The sequence below is a fragment of the Orycteropus afer genome, unplaced genomic scaffold, assembly GCF_000298275.1.
Source record: "Orycteropus afer afer isolate SDZICR_OR568_19922 unplaced genomic scaffold, OryAfe1.0 scaffold00118, whole genome shotgun sequence".
Classification (NCBI taxonomy): Eukaryota; Metazoa; Chordata; class Mammalia; order Tubulidentata; family Orycteropodidae; genus Orycteropus; species Orycteropus afer.
Window position 1 is genome coordinate 1,699,661 of NW_006921705.1, and position 19,865 is coordinate 1,719,525.

Here is a 19,865-nt window from a genome sequence, read left to right on the forward strand (position 1 = left end):
ACTTCCGTAGTGATACAGCCTCAGAAACCCAAGGAGGGGTCACTATGTGTTGGGTCCGACTCGACGGCACATAACAACAACAACAACAATAATGCCATTATACTACCAAAAAAAAAAAAAAATCACACATATTGCATCAACCAAGTTTCCTACAATAACTCTGCTTACAAAACAACTTCAAAATTTCATTGGTTCCAATAACAAAAATTTGTTTTCATTCATGTGTCTTTGTTGCAGGTAGGGATTGGCTAGTGTTTTGGTTTCCAAGTGCTGCTCTGACAGGAATATACCACAAATGTTATGGCTTCAACAAACAAGAGTTCATTCTTACATTTGGAGGCTTTAAGTCCAAGTTTGAATTGCCAGGCTCTAGGGCCTGGGTGAAAGCCCCTCAACCTAGGGCTTCTGCTCTGCCTCCTGTTCCTGTTCTACTGAAGCTAGAGGCTTTTCTTCACTTAGATAGCTGCTGACTGCTGAGACTGACAAGCCCAAGTTTGACAAGTAAAAAAGCACAGTCCTGATGTTACCAAACAGCACAGCAGGCCATTAATTCAAGTCCATTGGAAGTCCCAAGGTTGGCAGAGCATGGCAGGCTGCTAAACAATGACACGGCTACATGTAGGTTCAAGTGTGCCATATACTAGAGACTATCCCAAAGCTTCTCCTTATATACAGGCAGCAGACCACATCCCAAGGCGGTCAATCTTTATGGAAGTAGATTGTCTAATCTTCTTTCTGCAGAGTGGCTGGTGGGTTTGAACCACCAATCTTCTACTTAGCAGGTAAATGCCTTAAGCACTAAGCCACCACCAGAGCTTGAAAATCAAAATAACAATGAGATAGCATCTCACCCCAGTACTAATAGCAAAGTTAAAAAAAAAAAAAAAATGTTAGTGAGAGTATGGAGAGACTAGGTACGACTGAAAAATGGTGCAACCTCTGTAAAAAAAAAAAAAAAAAAAATGGCACGCTAGGTAAAGTAGAGGGTCAGTGAAAAAGGGGAAGACCTTCAGCAAGATGAACTAACACAGTGGCCACAACAATAGGCTCAAGCACAACAAGGATTGAGAGGCTAGTGCACGACCAGGCAGTGTTTCATTCCATTGTACACAGGGTTGCTATAGTTGGACCCAACTCCACAGCACCTAACAGCAACAACAAAATAGGAGGGAAAATAAGATCTTTCAAAAGCTAACAGTAGACCATGTTTCAATATAAGGCTGGAGAGGTAAACCTGGACAACACTGTGGGGTCTGGTAAGCTATAAAAACAGTGTTAAGAATACATGTTTTTGTCCTACAAAAAATGAGAATGTTTTAAAGCCAAAGGGACAGGACACTAATTAATAATTAATATCTCTTGTGCAGACTCATCCCTATAACTTTTTTTTGGCCAAGCGAATAGGTTTTTATGGAATAAATGGAAAGTTTGACCTTCTAGTAGCTGTTTCTAGTTTCTCTTAAGCATATAATAGCATCCAGTTAAATACACTTAAAAAAAAAAAAAAAATGCCTAAGTCATTATGACTGTACGAAACAATACAAACCAATTTATATTAATTCTTGTATGCTAAAGTATGCTAAATCATACTTGGGAGATTTTATCAATTATAGTGTTACAAAATAAATCAATTGCTTCAAAGACATTTGGAGAAAGAATTTTGGAAATCACATCAGGGAGAGAAATCTTTATGTACTTGAAAACAAATTACTTAATATGTGTGTTAATGAAAATAATAGGTTTTAGTATTCCCTGACAGAATGCGATTGCTATTATTATGAAGAAAATTATGTGTGTCTGAGTAAGTAATTTCTTGATAATTGTGTATTTAAGAAAAATGACTAAATGAGGATATCCCCTGATATTAAAGTCATAATTATTTTGGTCCATTATTGTCTCATTGAAATTCCCTGTGTTTGCAAATTTGCAACATCTTTCCTACAGGTCTGCAATTACCTCTGTAGTAATTACTTATAGTCTTACCATCATTAAGTCCAAATACATTGTGTCTAACACTCACTGTAAGAATAGAAACCAAAAGTCATAAAAACACACAGTAAATTAAGAAACTAATTGAAATCAAAAGATCTTATTTTCTTGATCTAAATTTACATTTATTTTGTTGCATTAACTATTCACATCTTGTTATTGTATAGACCTACATTACTTTCCCATTGAGTAATATAATGGTGATTGGAATGTAAAAATTGTAAGCAATAAAGAAGGATCACTAGTTGGAAAACGTGGCCTTGGTGATAGAAATGAAACCAGAGATAACATGACACAATTTCTCAAGACCAACCAACTTATTTATTGAAAATGCCTTATTTTAACAACATAAACAGAATTATGTTTATGTTATGGTGGACCTCACCAGATGGAATGGTCAGTAATTAAATTGACAACAATCATGGAAAGAGAAGATGTAGAAGCTCAATATTGTCGGTCAGAAAAATACCCACAGCAATTGTTGAACAGACCCTCAGTTGCTCATATACAAGTTCAAGTTGAAAAACTTCAAGCCTAAAGCTTTAATACTGAAGGATTCTATTGGAAAAATATTGAACTACACAGAAAGCATCAAAAGAACATGGAAAGAATATATATAGTCACTGTACCAAAAATAATTGATTGATGTTCAAACTTTTCAGGAGATAGCATATGATCAAAAAATAATGGTATTGAAGGAAGAAGTCCAAGTTACACTGAAGGCATTGGTGAAAAACAAGGTTCTGGGAATTGACAGATTGCCACTTGAAATATTTCAGCAAAGGAATGAAGTTCTGGGAGTGTTCACTTGTATATGCTTAGACATTTGGAAGACAACTATCTGGTCAACTGACTGGAAGAGATCCATGTTGTTGTTGTTGTTGTTGTTATGTGCCATCAAATTGGACCTGACTCATAGCTACCCCTCCTTGGATTTCCAAGGCAGTATCACTACGGAAGTAGATTGCCCCATTTTCCTTCCAAGCAGTGGCTGGTGGGTTTGAACCACCAGCTTTCTGGTTAGCAGTTGAGTGCCTTAGTCACTAAGCTACCTACCAGAGCTCCTGGAAGAGATCCATATTACTGACTATTACAAAGAAAGGTGATCCAAGAATATACAGAAACTACTTAACAATAGCATCAATATCATACACAAGTAAAAGTTTGCTGAAAATAATTAAAAAATGGTTGCAGCAGGACATAGACAAGTTTCAGAAATTAAAGTAGGATTCAGAAGACAACATGGAATGAGATATATCATTGCTGATGTCAAATGGATCTTGGCTGAAAGCAGAAAATACCAGAAAGCTGTTTATCTGTGTTTTAATGACTATGCAGAGGCATTGGACTTGTGTGCAGCATAAGAAATTATAAATAACATTGCAAAGAATGGGAAATCCAGATCAGTTGTACTCATGAAGAATCTGTACATAGACCAAGAAGTGGTCATGTGAACAAACAAGTGGATACTGAATTGTTTAAAAGCAAGAAAGGTGTGCATCTGGGTTGTATCTTTCCACCATGCCTACTCAATCTGCACACTAAGCAAATAATCTGAGAAGGTGAACTACATGAAGAAGAATCCAACAGCAGGATTGGAGGAGAACTCATTAACAACCTGCAACACATAGATGACACAACCTTGCTTGCTGAAAGTGAGGAAGACTTGAAGCACATACTGATGAAGATCAAAGATTAAAGTCTTCAGCATGGATTACTTCAACATAAAACAAAATTTCTCATAACTGGACCAATAAGCAACATGAAGATAAATGGAGAAAAGATTGACATTGTCAAGGATTCTACCCTACTTGGAACCACAATCAACATCTATGGAAGCAGCAGTCAAGAAGTCAAGTGATGCATTGCATTGGGCAAATCTACTATAAAAGACCTCTTTAAATATTAAGGAGCAACGATTTCACTTAGAAGACTAAGGTGTGCCTGATCCAAAGCCAGGCCAATACACCATTAAAAAAAGAAAATTGTAGGCCAATAGCCTTCATGAACATTGAAGCAAAATTTCTCAACAAAACAGCAGCCGATAGATTCCAGCAACATATAAAATAATAATAATATACCATGAAGAAGTAGGATTAATATCAAGTCTGCAAGGATGGTTCAACATTAGAAAAACAATCAACGCACTTCATCACATAAATAAAACAAAGGAAAAGAATTGCATGATCAATATCAATGAAGAAAATATCAGTGCAGAAAAGCATTTAACAAAATCCAACACTCATTCCAGATAAAAACACTGAACAAAATAGGAATAGAGGGTAAATTCCTCAACATAGTTAAGGGCATATATATATAAAATCAGAGGCCAACATTATTCTTAATGTGGAGAGACTGAAAACATTCCCCTTTTAAATGGGTACCAGACAAGGATGCTCTTTATCACCACTCATATTCACCATTGTATAACAAGTCTTAGCCAGAACAGTAAGGGAAGAAAGGGAAATAAAAGGCATCTGAGTTGGCAAAGAAGAGGTAAAACAATCTCTATTTGTAAATGATATGATCTTATCCATAAACGATCCCAGACTCATTAAGAAAATTACTGGAAGTAATTGAAAGTTTCAGCAAAATGGTAGGGTACAAGATCAACATACAAAAATCAGTTTCCTATACACTAACACAGAACTCTGAAAAGGAAATCAGAAAAGCCAGACCATTTACGATAACCACCCAAAAGATGAACTACTTGGGGGTGATATTAACCAGAGACATAAAAGACCTGTACAAAGAAAACTACAAAATACCATTATAAGAAAACTAAAGAGACCCATGTAAATGGAAGAATGAACCATGCTCATGGATAGGAATACTTAACATCATGAAATTACCAATAGTACTCAAATCAATCTACAGGTACAATGAAATCCTGATGCAGATCCCATCATCTTTCTTTAACAGATGGAAAAACTAAGCACCAACTTTATATGGAAAGGAAAGAGACCCCAGATAATTAAAACACTGCTAAAGAAGATGAGCAAACTAGGCCTCACACTCTGTAATCTCAAAATCTACTACATAGCTCTGTTAGTTAAAGCAGCCTGGTACTGGTAAAATGACAGACATATAGACCAATGGAGCAGGGTTTAGAACCTAGAAGTAAATCCATCCATCCAAGAAGAGCTGATTTTGATAAAGGGCCAAACTCATTAAATGGGGGAAATAGACAGTCTTTTTAATAAATAGTGCTGGCAAAATTGTATATCCATTTGCAGAAAAAGTGAAACAGCGCCCATATCTCACATTATATACAAAAATGAACTCAAGATGGATCAAAGACCTGAATATGAAACTTAAAGCCACAGAGCACATCAAATAAATAAATAAATAAAAGATAAACTTAGGGGCCTTGACTCAGGACATAAATACACTATCAAACATAACTAAAAAAAGCACAAACACCAGAAGACAAAATAAATGACTGGTTGTTGTTTGCCGTCGAGTTGGCCCTGACTCATAGCGACCCCTCCTTGGGTTTCCGAGGCAATATCACTACGGATAGTAGGATTGCCCAACCTTCCTTCTGAGGAGTGGCTGGTGGGTTTGAACCGCCAGCCGTCTGGTTAGCAGGCAAGTGTCTTAGCCACTATGCTACCAGAGCTCCCAAATGACTAGCACCCTCTGAAAATTAGACACATTCACACATCAAAGGATTTCACCAAAAGAGTAAAAGAAGAACTCAAAGACTGGGAAAAAGAAAAAAAGAACTTCAGTGCTTTAACAGAAAAACAAATTAAAAATTTTAAAAAAATTGGCAGAGGACATGAACAGATTCTTCACCAAAGAAGACATTTAGGCTGCTAACAAACATATGAGGAAACACTCCTGATCAATAGCCATTAGAGAGATGCAAATCAAAATAACAATGAAATATCATCTCATCCCAGCACTGATAACAAAGCTCAAAAAAAAAAAAAAGAAAAAGAAAGAAAGAAAGAAATGCTGGTGAGGATGCGGAGAGACTAGAACCCTCATACTCTGCTCTTAAGACAGTAAAATGGTGCAACCTCTGTGGAAAAGTGCATGGTACTTCCTTAAAAAACTGTAAATAGAAATACCATATGATCCAGCAATTCTGCTACATGGTATATATCCCAAAGAGTTAAGATTTGTGACGTAAACAGAAAAACACACACTCATGTTCATCACAGCACTATTCACATTATCAGAAAGATGGAAACAACCTAAATGCCCATCAACAGTGGCATGGTTCAACGAACTATGACAGATACACACATGGAATGCTATGCAACATTAAAGAACAATGATGAATCTGCAAAATATCTCATAAATGTGAATGAACTGAGAGGACATTATGCTGAGTGAAATTAGTCAATCACAAAAGGACAAATATTATATGAGACAACTATCATAAAATGTCAAGAAAAGTGTTCCATAAGAAAAGAAATATTCGTTGATGGTTAACAAAGTGGGGCAGGGAGGGTAAACCAGGACTAGAGAGTAGGCACATATTAATTTGGGTGAAGTGGAAACCATAAATAAGTAAACAAATAAATGTCTAATGAGGAAGAGGAAAGGAAACGTGTAGAAGGATGATAATATAGTGTGGTGCTACTTACATAAGGAGGAGCTCTGCTGGTGTAGTACCTAAGGCATTTGACTGCTAACCAGAAGGCTGGTGGGTTTGAATCACCAGCCACTCCTCAGAAAGAAGGTTGGGCAATTTACTTCCATAGTGTACCGCCTCAGAAACTCAAGAAGGGGTCATTATGAGTTGGATTTGACTGGATGGCAGTGAGTTTGGTTTTGGTTTACTTACATAAGTTTAAATTATGCAAAACCAATATTACTTATTGATATACATAAATGCATCTGTAGGAAAAATATGAAAACAAACAAACAAAAAATTGCCTTATAAAAAATACAGTCTTACTCATGAATGAAAAAAAGTAAAAGAACCTTTGGAGCAATTATGCTCTGTAACACCTAGGGTCACCATGAGTCAGGGGTGACTGAATGATAGCTAACAATAATGATGAACTTACAAGCAAGTGATAGGGTGTAAATAATTTATGAAATTGTAAAGTGCTAACATTTTATACATTTTAAAAATTATTCTATGAAAAGTAGATCATATATAAAATAAATTTATCATCATATATTTCCATAATGCTAGTTTTTCAAGTAAAGATTAATATATTTTGTCTAACTGCAAACAAAATGTCCTTTGGGATTTGTTCCAATCATGGTTAATTTTAATTGTCATAAATGACGTTAAATCAAGGTTTTCAGAACAATGGGGATGATTAAGCTTTCAGTAATATCGTAGTTTCATTTTGAACATTTTGTTTTAAAAAAATGTATCCTTCTAATGGAGAGCATGTCACTTATTTGATATTTTTTTCAAAAAAGTATCAAATAATCTTTTGGTGAATGAAAGTTGTAGTTAAGGAGGATTGCTGTACCAGCACTTCATCAGTCTTTTAAAAACTTAGTTATCTGAAGAAACACCTGCTCTAATGGATGGGGTTGGCTTGATTTATAGGAAAAGCTGTCATGGTAAATGAGAAGGTTGAAAGAACGGCCGTAGTAGACTTCTCACATATCCTCAGTTACCATAAAGTTTTAAAGAAGGAATTCATTATATTTATCCTTGAAAAGTCTGCAAGTGGCAGAGTGAGAGGAAATTTTTCTGTAGCCACCCTGCCTGCTGAAAAGAGAATCTTTGCAGACAATTTACACTATGTTCTTATTAAATTAATGATCGTGTGATTATGTCTTAGTTAATTCTTTCTGCAAATTTTCCTTTTCGTAATAACTCTCTGTGGTCGCTAGGCAAAAAAAGTAAAATTCACAAAGTGTTTACATGGTTCTTCCATTCTTTATATGGCATTGTATACATTTTATAGGATTTCATAGTCACTTTCAATAATTTTTGTTGAGTCAAAGACTATTTTATAGTGTCTTTTTGAAAGTTTATCTTTCCTGAATTGGCAAAATAAATTTTACCTCATGTGATTAAAGTAACTGTGCCAATAAAGAGACACTGTAATTAAGCCAGCTGAACTAAAAAAATGAAATTAAATGCATTCACTGCATTGATTTCTAAAGCATTTGTTTTCCTTGAGAGGAATGTAAAACAATTAGATGATTTGTTTCATTCGAGTCCAGTGTTTCAAAATATTTCCAAAACAATTATGGTAAGTGAAAAAGGCATGGGGAAAAGATATAAAGATATATTAAAGACAAGAAAAGAATGCTTAAGGGTGGTACAAATAACGACAAGAAATGAAAATGATCTTCAAAACTATGAAGAGTTATACAGCCATGAAGAAAAGGAACAACTATGCTCCCTCACTTTCTAGGATAAAAAGAGAATTGGTTGTAGCAAGTGTTGACATATAGGGAAGAGCCTTCCTGACTGGCAAAGTCTTTAAATGATACACTGAATTTCTTAGAAATGTTACTAAAGTTCTTGTTTGTTTTTTAGCTAAAACCTTTAAAAATATATCTAAATGTTATGGTGTAGTAGTGGTAGTTTCTGAACACAGGAAGATAACTAATGACCTCCAGAGGTTCCGTTGGATATATACAATAAATTTCATCGACTAGAGAAATCATCTGCTTGTCAAGTATATATCAAACCACAGCCTAGTTTCAGTTTAGGATAAAATTGAAGAAAACAATTTTTTTTTTTTTTTTTTTACTGTGTTTATCTATGAGTCCCTGGTGATACAGTAATTCAGCACTTGACTGCTAATCTAAAGGTCAATGGTTCAAACCCATCACCCACTTAGTGGGCGAAAGATGTGACAATCTCCTTCCATTATAACCTTAGAAATCTTGTGTGGCATTTCTACTTTGTCCTAAGTTGAAATCAACTCAAGTGCAACGGGTTTGTTAGTTCCTTTTTATTTTCTTTGGTTTATGTATTATTCTGATTCTATAACAATTTATAAATGGGATGGAAAATGAATTTATTGTCTAATAATAAACATTAAAAGTAATTTATTTTATAAAAAATACTACTTTTCCCTTCAATATTGATGGTCTATTTGGGTTTGAAGTCTAACTCTACCCCCTACTTCTAAGACAAAGTCAAGAAATATATAACCCGTAAGCTTTGAAAGGGAGCTCTGGTGGTGTAGTGCCTAAGGCATTTGACAGCTAACCAGAAGATTGGCAGTTCAAACCCACCAGCCACTCCTTGGAAGGAAGACTGGGCAATCTACTTATGTAGGGATACTGCCTTGGAAACTCCAGGAGGGGTCTTATGAGTCAGAAACGACTTGAAGCAATGAATTTTTTTTTTTTTTTTTGTTATGTTTTGTTTGTTTTTAAGCTCTGAAAGAGAGCATTGATGGTTCAGTGCAAGAATTCTTGGCTGCCAGGTGGAAACTTCAAGTTTGATTCCCAGCAAATGTACCTCAAGCCCAACCACTACTTGTCTGTCATTGCAGGTTTTTGTGTTAATTACTGACTCATAGCAACCCCTCCTTGGGTTTCCAAGGAGGTATCACTATGGAAGTAGATTGCCCCATCTTTCTTCCAAGGAGTGGCTGGTGGGTTTGAACCTCCAGCCTTCTGGGTAGCAGTCAAATGCCTTAGGCACTATGTCACCAGAGCTCCTTGGTTTTTCAGTTTGAACAGATTTCAGTAGATCTTCTAGTCTAAAGTAGACTAAGAAAGGCCTGACTCATAGATTTTCAAAAATCAGAAAATGATAATCCTGAAATCTTTTACTTCTTTATAAAGATTATCAAGTATTAATTGTTTTTCTTTAATAATACATTTTTTTTTTCATTGTATTCCAACTTGTCTTGGCCTATGTCTGAAACAATTTAGCATTCTTGAACTCTGTGTAAGTCTCAATTTCATTAGCTATAAAATAGATGTAAGAGTAAAAGTTTGTCATTTTTAGTTTTGTTCCTGACACAGTAAGCATTAAGCAAATGCTAGCTAGCATTATTTTACTAGCATTGCTATCATCATCACTATTAATGTTATCCTAAGGGATTATGGTAAGGATTAATTTAAGTGCTTTAGGTAAACACTTAGCAAGGCAGTTGGTTTAGAGTCCAAAAACCAAACTCACTGCTTAGAGTAGACAGCAAATACTTTCTTTCTTTCTCTTTAACACCCATTTCTCCATTTTACCAGAATCTTCCACACTGCATCATCCTCTGAATATCACAGAGTTTGAATACTGAGTATCATAGACAGAGTTCAAATAAGTATAATAATAATAAAACTTATGATTGTCCCAGAAGATAAAATATTAAGGAGACACTTGGTGTTTTGTGAAGAAAGTGAGATTCATGTAAAGAAAGGAAAGCAGAAGAAGATGAACAAGAGAATCTTCGTTTTATCCTCTCACATAAATCATGTTCAAATAATCTGTAAGAAAGATACTTCATTGATTCAGATTCAGATTACACTAGCCCAAAAATGATTCTGCAAGTATGAAATTATGATATGTGACTTTTCACTGTTAAGGGCCATACTTTTTACAAATCACTTTAACATTATTACTCTCTTTGTTTTCATTTTATGAGTATAATTAACTGATATATAATTTCATTTTAGGGATTGCCTGCAAGCCGTGTGAGGTATAGAGTAGATGATGTCCAGTTTCCTTACCCGGCCAGTATTTTTGATGTGGAGGAAGATTCTGGACTGGTAATAACTCGAGTCAATCTTAACGAAGAACCAACTACAATTTTTAAGGTTAGTGTGTCATTATTCTTGTATCATCTTTTTGTCATTCAACATTTGGTTAAGAGTTTGGTTTCATGGATGACATATGTTTTCTCTTTTCTCCTTTTTTAGATTTTTTAAATTATAAAACAATATATGTACAACCCATGTTGTTGTTATGTGCTGTCGGGTCAGACCCGACTCATAGTGTCCCCTCCTTGGGTTTCCGAGGCAGTGTCACTACGGAAGTAGATTGCCCCATCTTTCCACAGACACTTTAAAAAGACAGTTCAGCAAAAAGGCAAAAAAAAAAAAGGGACTTGATATTTCACATCTTGGAGATAACTAGAATTTACTTTTCTAAATTTCTGTCCTCATGATGTGTTCAAATATATGCATTGTAACAAATGTTTAAAAATTATTCATTAATTTTTATTATTGATTTAACAATAGATTATTGTCCAAGCCAATAAATACCATTGATGTTGTTATTTTAATGGTCACGTGGTGTTCTACTATGTGAATGTACCATGACTTTTAATTTTAATCTAATAAACTAATCTAATAACCCGATGTTGGACAATTAGGATGCTCGTAACTTTTTATAATGATGACTGTGTTGTCATGAACCACCTTGTGTGAATGTCATTGTTCCCTTGTCCAATTCCCAACCCCCCTTAAGTACCTAAAAGCAGATTTGCCGCATCGTTTATGTATTTTTCACGTATGATACTTCCAGAAAATTTGAAATAATACCATCCCCACCATGTGCAATCAGTCTTTCAGAAGAGATATGATTTTGTCTAATAGTATTCAACTCAGGACATTATTATTATTATTATGTAACGTTTTATTGTGATTTGAGTGAAACTTTACAAAGCAGATTCATTCCACATTCAATAGTTCATACACATTGTGTTGTGTGACACTGAGCACAGTCCTCACAATGTAACAGCTCTCTTCCACTTACTCCCTGTGGTGACCTTTTCCCTGTGTCCTCTTGCCTATGTACTGCTGCCTCCCTCCCTACTTTTCTCCCCTTGCAAATGCTTCCTTTCTGATCTCCTAGGGCTGATTGTTCTAATTAGTGCATCTCCCTGGTACAGTTTTTCAGCTTGGAGCCCTGTCTGTTGTTTTGCTGAGAGTTAAATCACTGGCGTTCAGTTTCAAGTCCCAAGGTTAACGACAGGCCATAGACTCAGGGGTTTCACCAATCTCTATCTGACCAGTAATCCTAGATTCTTAATTTTTTTTTTTTTTTTAATTTTGTTCCATATTTTTTTCTCCCCCGTATCCAGGATCTCCAATTTTGATCCCTTTCCTAGTGGTTTCATTGGTAGCCAGGCACCATTTAGTTCTTCTGGTCTCAGGGTCATATATGCTGAGGTTCTCATGGTCTCTTTATCTTTTGGAACAACTGTTTCCATGCATCTCTGATTTTCTTCACATTTCTTTGCTCCAGATGGGGAGTTTATTATTACACCTTAGATGACAACTCAAAAGGTGTTAAGAACCCAGTCATTACTGACTGAAGTAGAATGTAGGACAATATATTTAGTACTACTTTGAGCCAGTTGATCTTGATGTGCCCCACAACCATGGTCTCAAGCCCACAGGCCCTGCAACTTACTCCTTCAAGTGCTTATTTGTGGCTAAGAACTTATCCTAACTTTGTCCTGTTAGTTTTATACTGCATATAGATGTTTTTATAACATATACAGGGAGCTCTGGTAGCATAGTGCCTAAGGCACTTGACTGCTAACCAGAAGGCTGGTGGTTCAAACCCACCAGCCACTCCTCGGAAAGAAGATGGAACAATCTACTTCCGTAGTGACACTGCCTTGGAAACCTAAGAAGGGGTCGCTTTGAGTTGGGTCTGACTGGACGGCACATAACAACAACAACATAACATATACATGTATGTAATAATATCACCTGACAAAACTATGTATGGTCATGGGTATGTTCCTGTTCACCTGCCCATACCTGCTTTTCTTGCCTTGTTGTCTACCAATGTATTCACCTGTAGGTTGGTATTTGTTATTACTGATAGTGCAGTATTGTGTATGCAATAGTATTTACCTTTATTACTGATAGTGCAGTATTGTATATGCAATAGTATTTACCTTTATTACTGATAGTGCAGTATTGTGTATGCAATAGTATTTACCTTTATTACTGATAGTGCAGTATTGTGTATGCAATAGTATTTACCTTTACTACTGATAGTGCAGTATCGTGTATGCAATAGTATTTACCTTTATTCTCTGTACCTCTTGTTCGCCTCTCCCTGTCTTACATTTTCTTAGCGATATTGTGCTGGTCACATGTTTTTGTTATATTGCCTTTCACTTAACCCAAATCACCACCTGTCTCTTAACTATTCAGCAATTAACCTCTCCTTTCCTACTCTCCCGTTCCTGGTAACTAACAAAGAAAATTTCATTCCCTCTGTAAACCTTTCCTTTCTTTTTTATAATAATGGACACATACAATATTTGTCCTCCCATGATTGACCTATTTAACTCACCATAATGTCTCCAAGTTCATTCACATTGTGAGGTGATTTGCAGAGCCTTCATTATTCTTTAATGTTGCATAGCATTCCATTGTGTGTATGTACCATAGTTTGATTATCATCTGTTGATGGGCACTTACGTTCTTTCCACCTCTTTGCTATTTTAAAAAGTGCTATGATGGACATTGTTGTTTTTGTTGTTATGTGCCGTGGAGTCATCTCCAACTCATAGCGGCCCCTCCTTGGGATTCCGAGGGAGTATCTCTATGGAAGTAGATTGCCCAACCTTACTCCTGAGGAGTGGCTGGTGGGTTTAAACCACCAACCTTCTGGTTAGCAGTCAAGTGGCTTAGGCACTATACCACCAGAGCTCCCTGTGATGAAGATGGCTGTGCATTTATCTATTTGTGTTCTGAATCTCACTTTTATAGGATATACTACAAGTAGCAGGATTGCTAGATCTAATGGTATTTCTATTTTCACCTTTTTAAGGTAGTACAACACTGCTTTCCACAACGGTTGTACTGGTCTACTAGCAGTGTATGAGAGTTTCAATGTCCCCACAACCTCAACAACATCTGTTATTTTCTGTCTTGTTGAACTTTGCTATTTTTGCTGAGGTGAGATGATATCTCATTGCTGTTTTGATTTGAATCTTTCCAATGGGTAATGATGACAGGCATATCTTCATGTGTCTGTTGGCTGCCTGAATATCTTCTTTGGTGAAGTAACTGTTCATGTTCTGTGCCCGTTTTTTAAATTGGATTGTTTGTTTTTCTTATTAGGGTATAGAAGCTTTCTATAAATTTTAGAGCTAAATCCTTTATCGGTTTTGTCATTGCCAATTTTTTTTTCCCCTAATCTATAGGTTCTGTTTTCACTCTTTTGGAGAAGTCTCTTGATGCATATAGAATTTAATTTTTAGAAGGTCCCATTCATCTGGTTTATCTTCTGCTATTTGTGTATTTTGGATTATGCTTGATAGTCTATTTATGCCATAAATTAAGGCACCTAAATTTAAGCCTATTTTATCTTTGATGAACTTTATAAGTTTGGATTTTACACTTAGGTCTTTGATCCATCTTGAGTTCATTTTTGTGTGTGGTATGGGTCTTATTTAATTTTTCTGTAAATAGATTTCCAGTTTTGCCAGCACCATTTGTGAAAGAGATATCTCTTCCCTGTGTAATGAGTTTCAGCCCTTCATAACCCTAGAAATTATTGTTGATTTTACTCTCTGTATATCTGCCAGGGAAAATATAGATCTGTTAGCTTTTTTATTATATCTTATACTTCTTTAATTACTAGTGGAAATTAACATATTTACTCTTTTCATATAGTTGCAAAACAATGCCTGTTTCTACATGTCAAACTTAATTGAAAAATATTACGTATTATCATAAAGTGTATAAACTATTTTATTAACTGCTTGAGTCTTTCAGTTTTATATAGCCATTTAGAATGGTTTTTGTCAGTTGTGAATAAAGCCTTTGATGCTATACAGGGGAAATACCTGCACTGACTAATCTTGTGAATATCAATGAGCATTATGCTTGACATGCTTTTATTACTGTTTTTAATAATTGTGCTCTTTGTAAACTCATGTTCATGCAAAGATAAAATGAGGTTATCAGAATGATCCTTGGTTATGATCTTCCAGACACATGTTGAATTTGTTTAAATTAGTAACTTGCAGCTTCCAAAATAATATAACCCCAGAAAAAAATATGGTTTTGGAAATATTTGACATTTCTTAAAAGTAAAAGTTAGAATTATGTTCAATATATTATAAGTTGCCAAAGAAAATTAACAACAGTAAAAGCTATTTCAGTAATACACAATATATCGCATCTTAAAATTTTGAACTTAAGCTTTTCTTTAGATTTCATCATTTGAATAATTTTTCCTCTACAGTATAAACTTGGTTTTCTATATTTTCAAAGAGGTTGTGTATCAAGTTGTTTTCAAATTATATAAGCTTCTATATTTTATCCTCCAGAGTAAAATATTTCTGACTTATAATGCAGGAGACAATTAAATCACTGGAGAAATGAATTTCTTTTTATAAGCAAACAAATTAGCATTTTGCTATTGATGTGACTGAATTTAACACTTTTTAAATAAATGTGTTGTTACTTATAAATGCACATGTTTTTCTGTAGACACCAATGCAACTGTGAAAAGGGAAAAGAGTTTATAATTAGATAAATATCAAAAACCAGCTTCACTGGTAGTTCTGTATCATGCTGCTGTTGTTGTTGTTGTTGTTGTTGTTGTTATGTGCCCTTGAGTTAGACCTGACTCCTCCTTGGGTTTCAGAGGCAGTATCACTACGAAAGTAGATTGCCCAATCTTCCTTCTGAAGAGTGGCTTGTGGGTTTAAACCAGCAGCCTTCATAGAGTTAGTAATTTAACTGCTTTGAGTTTTCTCATTTAGTAAATGAATATAATTATGTCTACCTATTAAGGACAGTTCTCGGAAGGAAGGTTGGGCAATCCTACTTCTGCAGTGATACTGCCTCGGAAACCCAAGGAGGGGTCGCTATGAGTCGGGTTTGACTCGACGGCACATAACAACAACAACAACAATTAAGGACAGTTGTGAAGATTAAATGAGAATATACATAACATATGTTCTAGTACATTGTCTACTACCTGGTAAGCAGTGAGGAAATAATGCTTGCTCACCATTCTGGACTCCTGCAGTCTAATGGTTAAAAACATGAATGTGATCATGATGTTTTTAAAATTTTCTTCTCGGTACTAATCTTTAACTTGTTTACTGTTATTGTTTAAGTTGGTAGTTGTTGCATTTGATGATGGTGAACCAGTGATGTCCAGCAGTGCCACAGTGAAAATTCTTGTGCTACATCCTGGAGAAATCCCACGCTTCACACAAGAGGAATATAGGTATTGGTCCCTACCATTTTTTAAAATACATAAAAGGTTGTTTTTTTTTTTTACCTTCTCGAAATTGACGTGATATGTATTTATCTATGAAATGAGCTTCCAACTTAGTTTTATGTTTTATATATTTTACATTCATTTAAAAATGAATATAGTTAATATAAATTAGTTTAAAGGCTATATTATTAATACTTTGATGAATAATGGATCCTGTAATAATAATCAAAGCAATCTTTGAAAATTACATTGTTATACTTTGGGGTTTAAATTTCAACTGATTAATTTGCACAATGGTGAGAAGTAGACATTATTACCAGGGAGAACATATTACCCAACTTTTGCATGTAATCTGAAATGATATTCACTGCCTGATCAATTTGTTTGTATATATATGTATATATGTATATGTGTGTGTGTAACTATTTATGGGTATGTGTGTATGTATATGTATGTGCATATATATATATGTATATAAAAATAATCCTAAAAATTTTTAAAAAGTATATAATTACTGTATTTTATGATTGCTTCATGGTTTGTCGTAAGTCCTATACAAGCTTTCTAATGCTCTTTTGCAAAAATAACTAAATTTTTTTCATGATTATTTTTGACTTGATTAAGTTAAATCATCAAAGTACTTTTATTAGCATGTTAATCCAAATATCAAACAGTATTTTCAGCAAATACTTGAAGAACATTCACTGCATACTATATATTTACTATATACTTAGGATGGGTATAACATGAATAGGCAGTCAGTCACTGTTTTCCAGAGGCTTACATCCAAGGAATAGAAACAAAGGAGTATATGAAAAATCACAATATATTATAAAAATACAATAGCAAGAAGCTGACAGCAAAGAGGAAGCATGTTGAAGGGGCATTAGACCTTTCTGAACATATCAGCATTACTTTGAGTTGTATCTTGAAGGAAATGAAATTTCATCCAATACAGAAAGATATCCCAAGTTAAAGAATCAGCATATACAGAAACATAAATAAATGTCCATAAATAACTATAAATATATTGGAGAGTACATTGAATTCCAGAAATTTTGTAGTAGTTCAGTCTATGTAAAGACACATTGGACATTGGAGAATGATACTAATTGAGGCTCAAGAGAAATGAAGATTTTAGATAACGGAGGCCTTTATCATGTTCTAGAATTTGTGGTTTCATTGCTCTTGTAATTCCTAAGAAGTCCTAAGAATATTTAGCCTAGCACAGAATTTAAGCTAGTGAAATAGAATGAAGGAGGGTGTTAACACTGTGATTTTCTTTTTGTTTTTGTGTTGGAAAACTTACTTTGGAATTTGAATTTAAGACAGTGAAAATGGAAGCAGGAAAAATAATGAGGACTTGAATAAAGGCAGTTAACAATTGGTAGGAAAATAAAGGAAAAGAGGACTAAGATAAAAAATGAGTACATTAAGTCACCTTTTATGAGAAACATAATATTTAAGATATAGAAAAGAAGTATCCACGTAAATCAATACCTGCAATTTTGGATCAACTGTGGGGTATTAATGAAGTACAGTCATGAATACAGGTTTTGTAAAAAAAAGTTAATTCACATAACTTTAGATGTTAAGTTAAGATGTTACTAGGCACCTAAAAGACAAGTACAGGTATTCTCCAACTTAGGACCAAGTTCCAATCTGATGATTCCATCCTAAGTCACTTCTGACTTAAGTCGAATACCTCATATTATTTTTTTAGATTTCATTATGTATTTCCTTTTATTATCAATATCTTTATCAACCCAATTTTATGTATAAAGTTACAGATATTTTTTATTTATTCATTCATTCATTCACTCATCCATTTGTTTGTTTATTTATTTATATTGTGATTTGAGTGAAAATTTACAGGGCAAATTCATTTTCCATACAGTAGTTCACATATACTTTGTCTCATGGCATTGACCACAATTCACCACAATAAAACTGCTCCCTTCCCACTTTCTCCCAACAGTCACCTCTTCCCTATGTCCATCCCTCCATGCGCCCCTGCCCCCTGAGCTGTCTCCCTGTGCATAAACAGCCCTTCTTCCTCCCATGATTGTTCTCTCCAAAGAGTATGTCTGCTTCAGGTAAATGTTTAACTCCTATGCCTGTCTTTTGCTTGGCTGGAAGCCACAAATGTGGGTTCAAATTCAGACCTGAAGGGCAGCCAGGGGCCAAAGTCTCAGTGGTTCCACCAGGTTCTATACGACTAGCAAACCTAGTACCCTTTTTTTTTCCCAAATGATTTTGAATTTTGTTCCACATTGTTCTCCCTCTCTCTCGAGGATCTCCTACATAGATCCCCCTCTGTGTGGTTGACAGTGGTAGTCAGGTACCATCTAGTTCTTCTGGTCTCATAGTTGTATAGGCTGTGGATTGCGTGGTGTACCCATCACTAGGACTTATTCTTTCCATGAATCATGGATTTTCTTCATTCTTCTTTGCTCTGGACGAGGAGAGACCCATTGTTGCACCTATATGGCTGTTTGCAAGCTTTTAAGATCCAAGTCAATACTTGACAAAGTAGGAGGTGGAACAGTGTTTTGTGTAGTATGTTATGCCAATTAAGCTTGATGTCCCCTGTGACTATGGTCCTGAGCCCACAGGTTCACCTACTAGGGCCCTCTGGGTAGCTGGCTGTGACCAAGAAGTAACTACAACCTTGTCCCTTGTCAGCTCTATTATACATCTGGGGATTCAGATCATACATATACACTTATAGGACCACTGTCTGCCAACCCCATACATGATCTTGGGTAACTCACTGCTTCACAGACATACCTAATAGTGTAGCCTGGCCACCCATCTATCTACCCATATACCCATGTTTGTCTTCACTGACAGCACAGTATTCTATGTGCAAAAGGGTTCATCTTGCTTGTCTGTATCTCCCATGTACCTCTCTATGTCTTCCTCTTCCTTGATGCCACCATGTTGATCACTCACATTTGGTTTGTTTCCCTTCTCTTCACCCAAATCAGTAAGTACCAAATAAGAGGTACTTATCTCTACCTATCTAACAGTGTTCCCTACTCTCCCCTCCCATCCCTGGTAACGAACAAAGAAAATTTCCTTCCACATATAAACTTTTCCTTGACTTTTACAATAATGGACTAATACAATATTTCTCCTTCTGTGATTGACTTATTTCACTCATCAAAGTGTTCTCCAAGTTCATCCACATTATACAGTGTTTTGTAGATTCTAGGTTATTCTTTAGGGTTGCATAGTATTCCATTGTGTGTGTGTGCCAAAGTTTGGTTATCTACTCCTTAGCTGATGGACACCTAGGTTGCTTCCATCTTTTTGCTACTGTAAATAGTACTGTGATGAACATGAGTGTGCATATGTCTGTTTTTGTCATGGCTTTCGCTTCGTTAGGATATATACCTAGTAATGGGATGTCTGGGTCAAATAATATTTCTAATTCCAACATTTTAAGGAATCTCCATACTGCTTTCCACAGTGGTTGTACCGTTTCACAGTCTTACCAGCAGTGTATGAGAGTCCCAATCTCTCCACAGCCTCACTAGCATTGGTTATTTTCTGTCTTGTTGAACTTTGCTACTAGTGCTGGAGCAAGATGGTGTCTTGTTGTTGTTTTGATTTGCATCTCTCTAATGGCTAATGATCATGAGCATTTCTTCTTATGTTTGTTGGCCACTTGAATATCCTCCTTAGTGAAGTGTTTATTCATGTCTTCTGCCCATTTTTAATTGGATTATTTGTCTTTTTGTTATTGAGGTGCTGGAGTTTTCTATAAATT

At 35.3% G+C, this 19,865-nt stretch overlaps 1 protein-coding gene across 1 annotated transcript in view; it reads left to right on the forward strand.

The window, feature by feature from the left end:
- Window positions 1-19,865, forward strand: part of PCDH15 (protocadherin related 15) — a 1,158,626-nt gene that overhangs the window by 864,763 nt on the left and 273,998 nt on the right. The window contains exons 23-24 of the mRNA XM_007944018.2: window positions 10,558-10,698; window positions 15,984-16,096. Coding sequence (XP_007942209.1) covers window positions 10,558-10,698; window positions 15,984-16,096 — 254 coding nt within the window. The remainder of the gene's footprint in view (window positions 1-10,557; window positions 10,699-15,983; window positions 16,097-19,865) is intronic.